General features: G+C 48.2%; 1 protein-coding gene and 1 non-coding gene across 2 annotated transcripts; one reads left to right on the top strand and one right to left on the bottom strand.

Annotated features, from left to right (window-relative positions):
* Window positions 1-1,140: 1,140 nt before the first annotated feature.
* TRNAC-GCA (transfer RNA cysteine (anticodon GCA)) lies at window positions 1,141-1,212 on the bottom strand. Its single transcript has one exon. It is a non-coding gene; the product is annotated as a tRNA-Cys (tRNA).
* A 9,530-nt stretch (window positions 1,213-10,742) lies between these two features.
* LOC119090217 (galactoside alpha-(1,2)-fucosyltransferase 2-like) lies at window positions 10,743-11,348 on the top strand. Its single transcript, XM_037213003.1, has one exon. The coding sequence runs from the start codon at window positions 10,743-10,745 to the stop codon at window positions 11,346-11,348; it is 606 nt and encodes a 201-aa protein (XP_037068898.1).
* Window positions 11,349-13,869: the final 2,521 nt, after the last annotated feature.

Here is a 13,869-nt window from a genome sequence, read left to right as displayed (position 1 = left end):
CAGTTTATGATATCATATATTCATATATTTACACACACACACACACACACACACACACACACACACACACACACACACACACACACACACACACACACACACACACACACACACACACACACACACACACACACACACACACACACACACACACACACACACACACACACACACACACACACACACACACACATATATATATATATATATATATATATATATATATATATATTCCATGTCGAATCTAGTATCTTCTGAGGTTCGGTAATCTTCTAGCATAGTATCTTCTTTGATGTAGTCTTAGACGTCTAGTGTCTTCTTTCGTTCGGTCTCTACTCAGTTTGTGCGCGGCTTTGATGCTCCTCCATGTCCACTGGAAGCCGGCGCGGTAGCCGGAGACCCGCCCCGCGCTACGGTCCGCTTTTGACACGGCGTCGTCAGACTGTCTCGGCGGCGAAGACTGGCGCCCCTGCAGGCGGTTGCGTTATTATTTGCTCCGGCACTAGGAAGCAATGAGTGCTCCGTTATTGGCTGTTGAGGTCAACTGGTGACGTCAAGTCACTTAGACGAGTCTAATTTACACTCGTAAAAGTTTCGCAGCCCGCCGGATATGTGGTGAACAGGAGTGGTGTAGCAGCTGAGGAGGGAGGCAGAAGGGACAGGGGAGCCAGGACCCCGCCCCCTGCTCCTGCTGGAGGGCGGGGGCAAGAAACAGGATGGTAAAGCTATGCCAGAGGGAAGTCCAAATTCGACAGCAGTGGCGGGATCACAATGCACTTTTTAGAAATGTGGACCTCGTCAAGAGAACTGAGGCTTCAAGTTTTTTAAAGAATTTGGCGCTATAGTCCAGGGATCGCATGAGAGGGAGTCGAAGGGTCTAGCGAAACTCGTCCTTCCTCCCGTCTGAAATGAGGCCATTGGGGAGCAGGTTCTGTATCGACCCTGACTCCAGTCGTGGCTCTGGTGTACGCATCGCGTCACGCAGAGGCATGGCAAGGAGGAAGCGGTGAGAGAGTGGCGACCGAACGATTAGGCAGTTAAGTCACGTGTCAGGCAGCTGCACGCTGCAAGTGCGCGACGTTTGGTCGCGGGGCACCAGGCGGTGGACGCGAATTAACCTCCCTAAAACGGTGGGCCGTCAGGGGGCACCCGGATTTGAACCGGGGACCTCTCGATCTGCAGTCGAATGCTCTACTACTGAGCTATACCCCCATGAAATTAACCGAGCTTGTGTACACGGCGAAATTGCCAATGTCATACGTTTTCACAACTGGTTCTTGCCACAAAAGCGGCCATGGAAAATTGCCGCATCACTCTACCGCCAGATGGCAGAGGACGAGCCGTTCAGCCCGATGTTACGGCGAAAATGTCAATCTCCCTTCCGCAACTTACAGACCTGACATAAATACTTCCACAGCGATAAACATCTCAATCCACGTAAAACGGCGGCCACCAGGGGCCGTCGAACTTAACCTACTCGATCCGCAGCAGGGGGGGGGGGGGGGTGGCGCAGTTGCCCCCGCTCCCTCTCCCCTTGCCTGCAGGCAGGAGACAAGAGTAAAAGTTTTACGTGAAACCGGGGGACATGATCTGCTGCAGGTAACACCGGCGGCGGGCACCGAGCGTGTGAGAACGACCATTTTCAAATAATGCTTCAGAAATTCTTTCGAAATAAATGCGTATCGTTCGAAGATTAGACTGGGACGTGTACTTCAACTGCAGAATGTTAAACGTTATCCTCCGAGCGGACTAAACGTTGCAGCGATACGAAACACAAAGGTTCTGCATTTACTTTTCCAGTTCCACCCCGACTAGACTAATTACAAGTCTGCGTTGCTGTCATTGCTAAACCATTATTGATATCAACACAAAAATAACACAGGCAAGCCAAGCGTACAAATTTTGTCGTGAAGCGTTCAAAGGTGCGTTTTTGAGACACATTATCATTTTGCAAATTTTGTCCTTGTTTTTCGTTTAATGCAAACGAAAGTCAAGGGCACTTTCCACTTGGGCGTGGCACTAAAAAATGCACAGGGAAATTCATCTGTATTTGGAGGCTATCGTGACGGGGCAGAACTCTGCACAGATGAGAACAGTACGTTCCATGTCTGACTTTTAACCTGAATTCCTGAGGAGTACCGAGGACGCCTTCAAGCGGCGTTTGGTAGCAGTGTATGACGTTAAGAAAAAGCTGTTGCTAGGAATACGCCTGCAAGCCAACTCCTGGTTTATCAGAAAAGACATTGGTTTCGGTAATAAAATGAAATAGTTCCGTTAAGTAGATAGTATATAAATGTGTAGTGCTAAAATAGCTGGTCTTATGCAGAAGGCACGACACACTTGGTGATGTCTGGTCAGTGCCAACCATCTGGACGTAACCCGTGACGTAAACGTTATCGTACGTACGTAGCGATCCTTACTTCAGAATTGGCCAATGGAAAAACCTCGAAATACACTTTTGAACAGGCGCGCTCGCATGTCGTAGAAACAAAAACCACAACGTACGGTGTCACAGCCTCCGTAGGCAGCGTGGCGTCTGCCCGCAGTTGAAGACAAAAGTTCGAGGGGGGGGGGGTCTGAGTCATCTTCTGCCAAAATTGCTCCCTGCCAGATAGTGGGTTTGAAAGTATCGGCCAAAAAACAAGGTCTCTATCAGTTTGCCGTCTACGGTAGTTCTGCAGCTCAATCAACTGGTGAGATGTACGTTGCATTAGCATAAGTTGACGTGATGTTGATGAGGTTGAGATTCGAATTATGGTTGTTTATCTTTTCATTCTGTAAGATGGATTCGAACTCTTCCTTGCAAAAACTTTCCTGCGTTTCTGTTAGTCTCTTCCGTAAGCATGAATTTGGCACTGCGTGCGGTGAGTAAAATAGCATCTTTGAAGCTATAATTAGCGGGTCAATTTAACGGAGGATGTGAAGTAAAAGAGCGTTACGTGGTATTTTGTGACGAGGGGCACAACCAGGATAACTTAATGAGGCTAGGTCACCGTCTCCCTAGCGAGGGGGGCTGCGGTTGTGGTGTAGAAGTGAAAGATTGTAAAATCTAGTCAAGTAGGAGTGGTGTCTTCTTTATCAAGTAAGAACGAGGTCTGAGGTGGGGCACGGGCCTCTCGTGCTTGGCTACGCCCATGGCTGGTTACGCCGTGAATTTTGCCACATGTCGGCTGCAATTTTGCCCCCAAAGAGATTTGTTTGGTGACCATTGAGGCTCGTAGGGGTCCGCTATCACATCGGCCCTTGGTGACATTTTTGGAGTCCCCCCTCCACCCCCTGACAACTTAAATATAGTTCCCGACCCCTTATCGGAAACATCCTGCTTTGGATAAGGCATTATCATATTATATTGGATTATTACTTTTTACATCCGTCTTTACATCAGTCGTAGTAGCGTCACCAAAAACCCAAAATTTTTGGTAGGAGAGGTGGGAGGAGGTCGGGAGATCTTCATAACATTTGAGCTAAAAATGAATTAGAGATGACGCGTCTAATAACTGGCGTTCTCCGAAATGATATCCTTGCCCGTGTGGGCGTTAACCGGAAATAAGTGACCCAAATGGCTATCAGCCTCCCCCTCTTAGCTTGAAATGGCGCAACTTGCTCTCAGCCGGTGGAAGTGTCCTATTGTAGTACCAGGGATCAACTTACTTCGAAATTGGCGACTCCCGGGTTCAGCTATTGTTCCCAGGGACCGTGTGCGAACCTTCTGCCATCTAGCGGGAGATTTATCATAGTAAGGAGCCGGTCGCACGCGAACAACCGTCATCGGCGTTCCACGGCAGCTCAATCGACAAGTTGTCTAGAATAAATCGCAGTGTTGCTGCCTGGCGGATTAACAAGCCAGTGTGTGCCCGCCAGCAGGGGTGGATCAAGCGGGCCGTTTGGGGGGGGGGGATTGGACAATCACATGGTAAGAAAGGTTGGGGGGGGGGGGGGGATGGAGGTGGGAGCGACTGACACGATTCCGACTGGTGACCAGCCGGGGTTCCGGCGTTTGCGGGTAGAGACGGGTGACCACGCAATGCGCATTTCTGGGGAATAGAACTTGACTGTTGACTGTGGAGAGGGAGATGGAGGAGGCGGGGGGTTGGGACAGCCTTGCGTTGCGGCTCGGAAGGTACTAGGTGGCTGACCAGCCAGGGGTGGCGGGACGAGACGTAGCATTGCACACCAGTGAGCATTTTCAATTTTGACCACATCACGTTTGCATTTCCGGTAAAACACACCTCTCCGATCCGCCTATGGTCCCGATTTGTGAGGCTAGGAGTGTGACGCGCTCCTGCCGCTGAGCCCTCTCCGCCCCCGTCTTCACACGCCCCTGACGGGACGTGATATCAGCCACGGGACGCCGCAAAATATTTGAATACGTATAAGGCGTGCACGAGCAAGCAATATAGATTTGGCCATTACTGGCGGTTTTTCACATTTTGCGCCACATCTCGGCCACCAGGGCACTCAAAAGCGTGATGATGGACGGATGTTACTTAGAATACTGGATTTTGCTCTTTTCCACAGTTCTACACGTTTTGTGTCACATCGCTACATCCGGGGCACGGGGTGCACTTGGGAGAAGCATGCATTGATGGGAAATCGAGGGGAAAATCACGTGGTATAGATTGTAGTGTCACGTGTGCGCGAGCCAGGAAAATTGATTTGGCCGCCACCGACCGTTTTTCGCTGTTCGATTCAGTACAATGCTGTTTAATACAAGGCAGTGCGTGCTGCCATCATTCAAAAGTCTGACCGTTGGTAGAAGGGGCAAAATCACCGGCCATGCCCCGCGATGAATCGCCGATCCCATGGGATAGGTTCGGCTGTGTTGCAGAGAGCGCAGGCGAAATGCGCTCTCTCCTGCCGCAAGCCGCCAGAGGTCGCTAACACCGCGCGGCCCGTGGCCGAGTCTTTTTCATATTTTGCGCGATATTTCGGCAACCAGGGCACCTAAAAGCGTGATTTAAACTGCCAAAAATACACAATTAAAATTTTCAATTTTTCATTAAGTGCAGCGAAGCAAGCGTGCAAGCGCTTGTTAGCCCCGTTCACATAGATAATTGGAAACGCTGCCAGATTGGCACCAAAGCTGATCAGCTGCAAGGTTTTTTTTTAATTTTTGTGCATCCGCGGTGCTGATAACGTGGCACTCTTGAGTCAAGCTGTGCAGCGTTTTGTTTTCGCATTGAAGTACCTATAATAAAAACCTTACCTGTCTTCTGGGAAATCCGTGTCGATTTTATGTTCTCAGCTACAACTTCAGCAATACTATGGCACACCACAATAATACCAACAGCAACAAAGTAATAGCCGGCGTCACTTTAAACGTGGTACTTTTGCGGCTTAATCCTCGTGCAAACACAGCTTCCAGCAACCTCCTGTCAGCGAAAACTAAACCTGACCAATCAGCGAAGAGCTTTCAAAGATCAAGATCGATAAAAATGGCGGCGAGGCCGTTTATCCTGGGACGGCCAGACTACAATATCAAATATGGTAGCTTGGCACAGGTTCGTTTCAAGCTACCATATTCTCCATATTTAGCAATATAGTACATGGCGTTTAAGTTTTTGCAGTCAGCTGCGTAGCCTGGTTGTAAAGCAAAAGGCACAAACGCACTTTTAACACAAATTCGGATGATTTCTGACACTTGCGCAGGAGAATAACCGAGATCACCATCATTGGTGCACTTTTGTTTCAATCTGGCAACCATTTATTTTCCAATGTAAACGGGGCTACTGAGGCACACAGGCCCTTAACCTCGGGCACACAACCCTGCTCCAAGTGCCAAGACTGACGGCAACAATGGCTGTCATCATTTAAGAAAATGCAATTCCTAGGACTTCCGTGATCTCCTGGGTGAAAGAACTACTGTGTGCACAAAACTGTGTAATCGGAAAATTACAGTAATGGATTTCATGAAAACATGGAATCATGGCAAACATGGACACGCATCTCCATGGCATCCGTCCTATGCTACATGATACTAAATTATTGACAATTTTTAAAGTGTTAGTGAATCATCTAAAGACCAGACCATTCTCTTGGGATGCCCCTCATGCGTACCTAGGCAAGCCATTCACAATGGAAGCTGGCTAACACATCACTGAAAACCAAAAGTTGTAACAAATGCAATGAGTTGCTGCATTTGTGTACTGTGTGCTGTGGACAGGATTTCTAACATTGCAACAACGCAAGTTTTTCTGGCACCATCTGAGCATGAAATGTTATCTCAGTGACAGACCTGAATGATAGGCAGTTGCATGCCTAATGTTGACCATTCATGCTTGGCATCTAAGTTTGGAGCATGAATTCCTCACAGCTGGCTTGGCTCTCATAATTTGTAAGCAATGTATGGCACCTAGGTGCAGGTGCTAAGCTGGAGCACAGATCATGCAGCACCAGAAAACTCACCCGGTTGCATGCAAAACGAAAGTGACAATTGATTGAAACAGCCACAGCCTGATGGCTACCCAGAGGGTAATTGTCTTACCTGCATATTGGCTATCTTACCATTCCCATATCATTCTGCCCGGCCCTTTATGCAGCTGCACCCCATGCATTTACGCTGCAGCTAATATCCCCAATTTAACTGAAATGGTCCGATAAAACAGTGACCCAAATAGGCTGGAAAACCTGCAGCAGCTTCAAATCAACAGTATTGCATGGCCTGAATGACAATATGTTGGATGTATTTCCGAACGCTGTAAATTTAGTAACAAAGCTGTAAAGCAAAACATGGAATCGTAAATTCAGAATGAGCTCCACCAAACAAGCCTGGGTCCAGCAGTAAAGCAGTTTTATGTAAGGAGGTGTAAAATCGATGGACATAAGCCCATTGTTGCATTAAAAGAGCCATATATCACAAATGTAATTTGGCTCTGGACGTGGCTGCTCACACAACTTGCCACCATGCAGTCAGAGTTCCACTAATTCAATTCAGGTGATCAGGCAACAAAAAATCTTGGCAAGCGTGAATGAAATTTTGCCCATGCCAGCTTCCACTTCTTGGCTAAACTGATAATTCAGCCACGAACAACAGACAATAGGTAGGCCAGTGTCAGCATGGTGGCTTCACAGCCACGAGATCATGTTGACATTGTCCAATGTTAGATTAATTCTTAAATGTTTGAGATGTGGCAACATTTCTGCGTACTTCAGAATGTTGAATCATTAATTCAGTACGCTTGCGACACACCCTTACTGGAGCAGCAGGACTAATTGCTACATCCGTAAGAGAAAATTGGATCATTCACAAATTTTTGAAGACTGCCCAGCTCATAAATTATCATAAGCCCCTCACCCAAGCAGAAAAGTGAACTGTTCCATTTGAGCCAGGATCAAAACTTGCCTCAAATATCTCGATTACGATTCGTACCCTACGTTACGATTCGTACCCAGCGTAGCCAAGGGGAGGAGGGAGGGAAGTGGTCGCCTAGTATGTTCCTAGGAGGAACAGTGGTGGCGAAAGAGCCTGAAATGCGCAACTTAGATGGAAGTCCCAAAATATATATTCTTAATGCCAAAATCTCGCCAACGACAACCCCTCAAATCCTTATATTTTTATCCCATACAGTTTTAGCACGTGCGGAAATGGTTTGGATTTTGCAAAGCAATGTTATACACCGGATTTGGTTTGTGCTTTGGAACCGAGATCTTAACCTATAAGGTTTAGCCTGCTGCTGTTCCTTACAGCTGCGAGGAAGATTCCATGCACGTGCAAACAATGTTTTGGCCTCTTTCGCTCTTTTAAGTAAACGTGACAAACGTGAACAGAACGTGACAAAATGACCCGATGTTGAACTTTCGGCCGCAGACCGCTGTAGAACCAGTGCAATAAATGGATGGGCATTACATTTTTCGGTCACATCATCATCCATGTATTGTACTGCATCGACGAAGGCATGTAGCCTAAAAATATGTTCCTTTGGCTCCTAATTAGTGCTCGCCCTGATTCGCCATTTTCTATGACGCGGACTGACACGGGGGGGGGGGGGGGAGGACGTGAATCCCCAGCGTTTCCAAAGTAACGAAGATATATCTTAGCGGATAACACCAATGGATTTGTATTAACACACGCTCGGGTGAAGGGCAATTTGACCCCCGAAGGTTTTTTGGGAATGGTTTTCGAAAAGCCACTGACCCACAACAGTTCAAAATCAGGCTTTGCATTTAGCGAAGTCAGTTTCTAGGGAATCGTTCAATCTGATGCAACAACGGAGTGTTAGACGAAGCCATACATATCACTGAGATACTTTCTTAGGCAACACAACCATTGAATGAACAAATTGCCAAGTTGCATGAGTTGTCTGCTACTACAGTTGTCGTGCTAGATTGTCACGTCCCTGGACATTCGCCACGCTTCACCATTCGGAGCGCCTCCTATATCCGAGGCTGGATCTGATAAGAGATCTGCCTATCCGCAGAGCAGAGGCACCGCGGTTCGACGAACACGGTGGCGGTGTGCTAGATGCCCTCAACCGCACAAGCAGATCTGCTGTTTTGTTCCAACGGCAGACGTGAACGACTGCTAGATCTAGGATTGGCACGTCGATCAGCTGTCTTAAACATGCGTTGGGATTTTATCCGTTGTTCCCATTTCTGCCTTTACAGATTCCGTGTCTACTGGTTATCGCGCTTTTTCACGTGCTCGTGATTTTTTCGCGTAGCGCGAAAACCATTCTGCTCAAGAATGACTGCCGTCCAAAGGTGTCTAACTTCACCACTTGAACCATTTTGAAACTGGACGATTTGATGGCATCGTAGGCAAATATCAAACCTTTCGCTGGCCGGAACCTCATCGTATGCTCACCCATGAGCCATTCACTCTCTGACACAAAGTACGTGGGGAGAATTTCCTCGCGTATAACTGAGGCTCCAACATTTATGGTTCCAGTCTGATGTGAAGAGGCAACAAAGCTAACTCCCTGTCTTTTGTTTTCAGAGATCTATCCGTCAGCGTGTGTGCAACAAATTTGAAGATGCACAACTGACGTTGAAAAACGAAAGATACGACAATGCAAACTCGACGCAAGGTAACATCCGGCGGAGGACATCAGGCTCCCTACTTAAGCGTCAAGCCACTAGTCCCCTCGCGGATACACATGTATTGCAACAAGGGGGCAAGAGGCGAGGGGTGCCCGCGATGAAAAAGCGCAAAATCAAGCCAACACTAAAATTTTCTCAAAACAGGAAACAATGGACTGATTCGCTATATCGGAAGTTCTGTATGCACCCTTACATGCTTATGTTTCTGCACGCTTTTTGCCTACCTCATATAGAGCACGCGAGAAGCACCAGCACTGGTGCCGTGAACACAGTCTGTAATGGTGACTGTGCCTCGCGGTTCTGCCGAAACAGCTTGACAGCTCTCTGGCTCTCCCTAGCTCTCCGGAATTTGGGGTTTTGACCATGCTTCCCAATTTCCGAGAGAAAACATAAAACAAACCTTTGACAAACACGACGGACAATAGTGCTTCGGCCGCCGGCTTATTTTGCGGGACGGCATGGAAACGAAGATAGTCCGTGTGTTTAAATTTGTTCAGAGCCTTAGCCAGCTTTTTAGATTCGAAAGTTGGCTAACACGATTTACCCATGCTATATTCTGTGCCAGCAAGGCCCGTTTTCAGCATAATTTGTTGTCATGATTGAATACTTCCCTACGTCCGCTGTACATAATTGCGTCATGACCTTCCCAGAGTGTCACATGTCGTGACCTTCCCAGAGTGTCACGTGTCATGACTTTCCCAGGGTGTCACGTGTCATGACCTTCCCAGAGTGTCACGTGTCATGACCTTCCCAGTGTCACGTGTCATGACGTTCCCAGGGTGTCACGTGTTATAACTTTTCTATGGTGTCACATGTCATGACGCTCCCAGCGTGCCAGTGTGTTCATTTATGTATAAACTGTATTTCAGGCTAACAAGCTTAGCAACAATGGGTATCACATGGCCATCAAGATGTTAGTTTACTAGTCCATCCTACAGAAAGCGATGAAAAAAATAGAGATAGAATGCATGCACTATACAAGATAATAAAAACAGCTCCAGAAATAATTTGGTCTAGTGCGCAAGAAACCAGCTATTTGCCATTATGCTCTAATTCATGAAGCTAATTTGACGTTTAGTCTGATGAACCTGATTTTTTATGAACTAGTTGATGAAGCTAATTTGACGTTTGGTTGATGAAAAGCAATTTGCTGATGAACTAGTAGATGAAACTAATCTGACGTAGCCATGACGCTTACCATGCATGGGAAGCGTCATGGATTGCCGCCGTAGTCGTGCCAAGGGCGTGCCCCAGACGCAGCTTTTCTTCCTTTTCAGACACTGATGGTGCTATCAGCGACTGCTTTATTGCTGATATGGTGCATGCCACTGAGTGACAGGCTTACGAACACCCAGTGGTTTGGCGAACGGCCTGTGCCCTCTGTAGGATACAAAGGCGTTCAGCTCGTGCAGCCTTCGCCACCAAGAGAAACCTCCACGGAATCGCACAACAGCACTTCCACGAAGTTGCCACTAGCCGGCTGCCCGCAAGGTCCACTGCTCGTCGTGAACCCCCGTGGCCGGCTGGGCAATAAAATTTGCCAGTACCTCACACTCTGGGTGCTGTCTGAAGCAATCACCGGCGTCCAGGCGCGCATCCTGTCACCGATGTACGAAGAACTGCGGCGCCACTTTGAGGATCGGCGGCAGGTTTCTCTATTGTCGGATCGGTGTAGTGCTGCCATCTCTTGGCAAAAAGTGTCAATGGGTGATGAAAAGACGTTTGGAGCGCGACTGGCGGCGGGCGAGTCGCTGCACGTGACGGGCGGACCGTGCCCGGTGTCGCGCTTCTACGCGCGGCGCGAAGAGGCGCTGGCGCAGCTGGTGTGGCGCGCCAACGTGTCACGTGAGGCCGAGCGGCGGCTCGCTCGCGCGCCGAACGGCACGCGCACGTACATCGGCGTGCACGTGAGACGCACCGACTATGCCGAGTGGCTGCGGGATAAGATACACGGCCACCTGGTTTCGCCCGCGTATCTGCGGTGCGCGCTGAGGCACGCGCGGCGTACTTACCCGCGCCCCGCCTTCCTCGTGTCGAGTGACGACATGGCCTGGTGTCGGACACACATCGTCGGCGACGACGTGATGTTCGTCGGCTCCGACGCGTCGGAGGCGTTCGACATGGCCACGCTCGGCATGTGCAACCACACGATCGTCACCTACGGCACATTCGGCTACATGTCGGCCTTCCTGGCCGGCGGAGATGTGATCGTGCCGACAGGCTACTCTAAGGTAGAATATTCTCTGGTGGGGCATCTGCGCCAGGCGCGGCTCAATGTCACTCAGCTCAAAGACTCCGATGAGTGCTGATCGGCGACATCTCGGTGACAGTGGACGCTGATGTGGAGGCGTGAGCCACCTTCACTGCGGGCATGTTCACGTGAAATGAAGTGACGCGCTTTTTTTCGTGGTGCGGTTCCAGTACCTTCTTTTAAAGCCTTTTCACTTTCGAAAATTGTTCAGGGCATCTGCGAGGAACATTATTTAAACACATCAGACGGAAGTGATAGCCTTATTCCGCTTTGTTTTCGTGGTGAGGTGCCATTTATCTTCGTTTGTGGTGTGCAATTGATTGTTCCAGAGCACTGATCTGCATCTACGAGCCGGATAGGATTGTTTGTTGTGCACATTACTGATTAACCTGTCTCCGGCCGGACGGGGGGGGGGGGAGGGGGAGGGGAAGGGGTTAACTTCCCCTCTACGGTGTTTCGGGTTCAGCTAGAAAGTGAACGCTCGCAGCAGCACGAAATTTTAGTACCTGTCCATCTATCCATTTGGCATCTTTTGTGCAGGCTTAAAGTTTTGAACTGCAAAGGTCAGTGGCCTAGGTCGAGTGAGAGGTCAACTTCTAAAAACTTTGACCACGCTTAACTTTTTTGCGTGTTATTTATCATTGTTTAAACTTACTTTGGTAAAAGCACGATGGCACCTGCAGTTTGCATCATTCAGACTTTTTGAAACAGGCAAGGTCAGCGATCCGAGGTGAGGGAAAGCTTTTGCTATTTTACGTAAATAATGCAAATTTATACATATTTTGTAGTCTTGGTGTATGTACATGAAGAAAGGAGTACTAATTCACATGTGCAACCATTGTATGAACACGGAGAACATGTCATTGGCATCGGTCATGACCTACTTCTTTGGGTGTGTTCTACAAGACACATGTTCAGCTCAAAATCGGCAGTTATAATAGGTTTAGGCGTAGAATTCGAACTATCATCTGACAACATATTGTGATCTTATTTCAACGCATAATGAAATCATAATGATCACGTGAAACATGCATGGTGACATCATGTGAAGTTATCCAGGGTCAATGACCTCTGACGTGACCATCGATGCGGCGGAGAGGCTAGGTGAATGGGTGCGACGCCTGTAATCACCTCTGCATGGTATTCGTAAAGCTGATGGCACCTTATTTCATGTATCAGCTTGCCTGTTCTCAGTATGTTATGAACGCATTGTCCAGTGTCGAAGGAACTATGTATAATGTAAACAAGGGCTATGAGAGCATGTGCACCTGTAGGTGTACAGCACACCATTTCTGACCACATAAAATCATTATAATGGTCACTTAGACCGAGTTAGCACTTTTTTTCTCAATTTGGATAGCTTATGAATTTGACCTAAGTTAAGCTCAGCTGACTTTAAGGTCATGCTTAAATGAAATTTGTATGAGTGAGATAGCTTTGCCCCACAGCTACACCCAATAAAAGAAACTTAGTCAGAAGCACATTGTGAAAGAAAACTGCACTGCAACAACAACACTGCACTAATCGTCAGCCACCGCTGATCACATCGACCAGCCGGTTAGCTGTAAATAAGCCAGAAATCAAGCTCTTAGTTTATTTATGGTATCTAGCAGCCAACTCTAGTTAATTTTGCCGTATTTCCGAAGAACGTAGCGTCAAAATAACGAGATTCACCATGATGTGGACAAGATGGATAGACTCTATGTATATTCATGCGTAGGCGCGCCTGTTTTATAGGACTACGCACAATAAGACAGGTCCCCAATCAAAATACTAGGAAACTTACAATCTAATGGCCAAAATGCAAGAACGCTTTGGGGACCTAAGCTCAAGGGGACCAATAATGTTGCATACCCCACCGACCCCCCCCCCCCAAACAAAATCCTTGATCCGACCCTGAATTCCCATTATATGTTTATAGCACTATTCCTTACAGTCGAATACATTCTCAAGACCTTTATACATTTTTTAAGTCACAAACTGCTTTACCTCCAGTTGAGAATTTCAATGCTGTTGAGCTGATAAAGGGAAGCACCTCTCTCTGTGACCGCTTTCTCTCAATGGTTCGAAGCCGATGCAAAGGAGATGGTCTGCAGCCGATGTAGGATCAGACCTTGTTTGAAGCACAGACGCTCACGTAAGCAACCCGACCAACAGCAATCAAAGACTGACCCTTGATCATTTCATCCTCCAGGAAACCGAACCCACGTGACTCCGCTCGCGCGAGTTGGCCAAACATGTACAAGTTGTTACCCGTTTTTGTCGACACTTCCATGAGATCATATTTCCAGAGATGATATCTGCCTTCTGATCAAATAAACGTTCCAGAGTGGCAATGATACATGCACCAATGACGATCTTGGTTCTCCCTACGGCCTCGGGTCCCCGCCTCCCTACGTGGGCACTCCAGTGGGACACTCGTCCCCGCCTCCCTACGTGGGCACTCCAGTGGGACACTCGTCCCCGCCTCCCGACGTGGGCACTCCAGTGGGACACTCCACCCTGAGCAGCCGTCTGGCCTCGTGATCAACACAATGTAGAAGCTGGGCCTGACACTCCTGCTCTCCTCACTCCGACAA

This window comes from Pollicipes pollicipes, unplaced genomic scaffold, assembly GCF_011947565.3.
Source record: "Pollicipes pollicipes isolate AB1234 unplaced genomic scaffold, Ppol_2.1 Scaffold_3087;HRSCAF=3621_pilon_pilon_pilon, whole genome shotgun sequence".
Taxonomy (NCBI): domain Eukaryota; kingdom Metazoa; phylum Arthropoda; class Thecostraca; order Pollicipedomorpha; family Pollicipedidae; genus Pollicipes; species Pollicipes pollicipes.
Note: the sequence above shows the minus strand (reverse complement) of the source record. Positions and strands in the feature narration are given on the sequence as shown.

Bases quoted from the DNA above. Each gene is read 5' to 3' on its own strand.
- LOC119090217 (XM_037213003.1), top strand. From the start codon at position 10,743: ATGGGTGATGAAAAGACGTTTGGAGCGCGACTGGCGGCGGGCGAGTCG.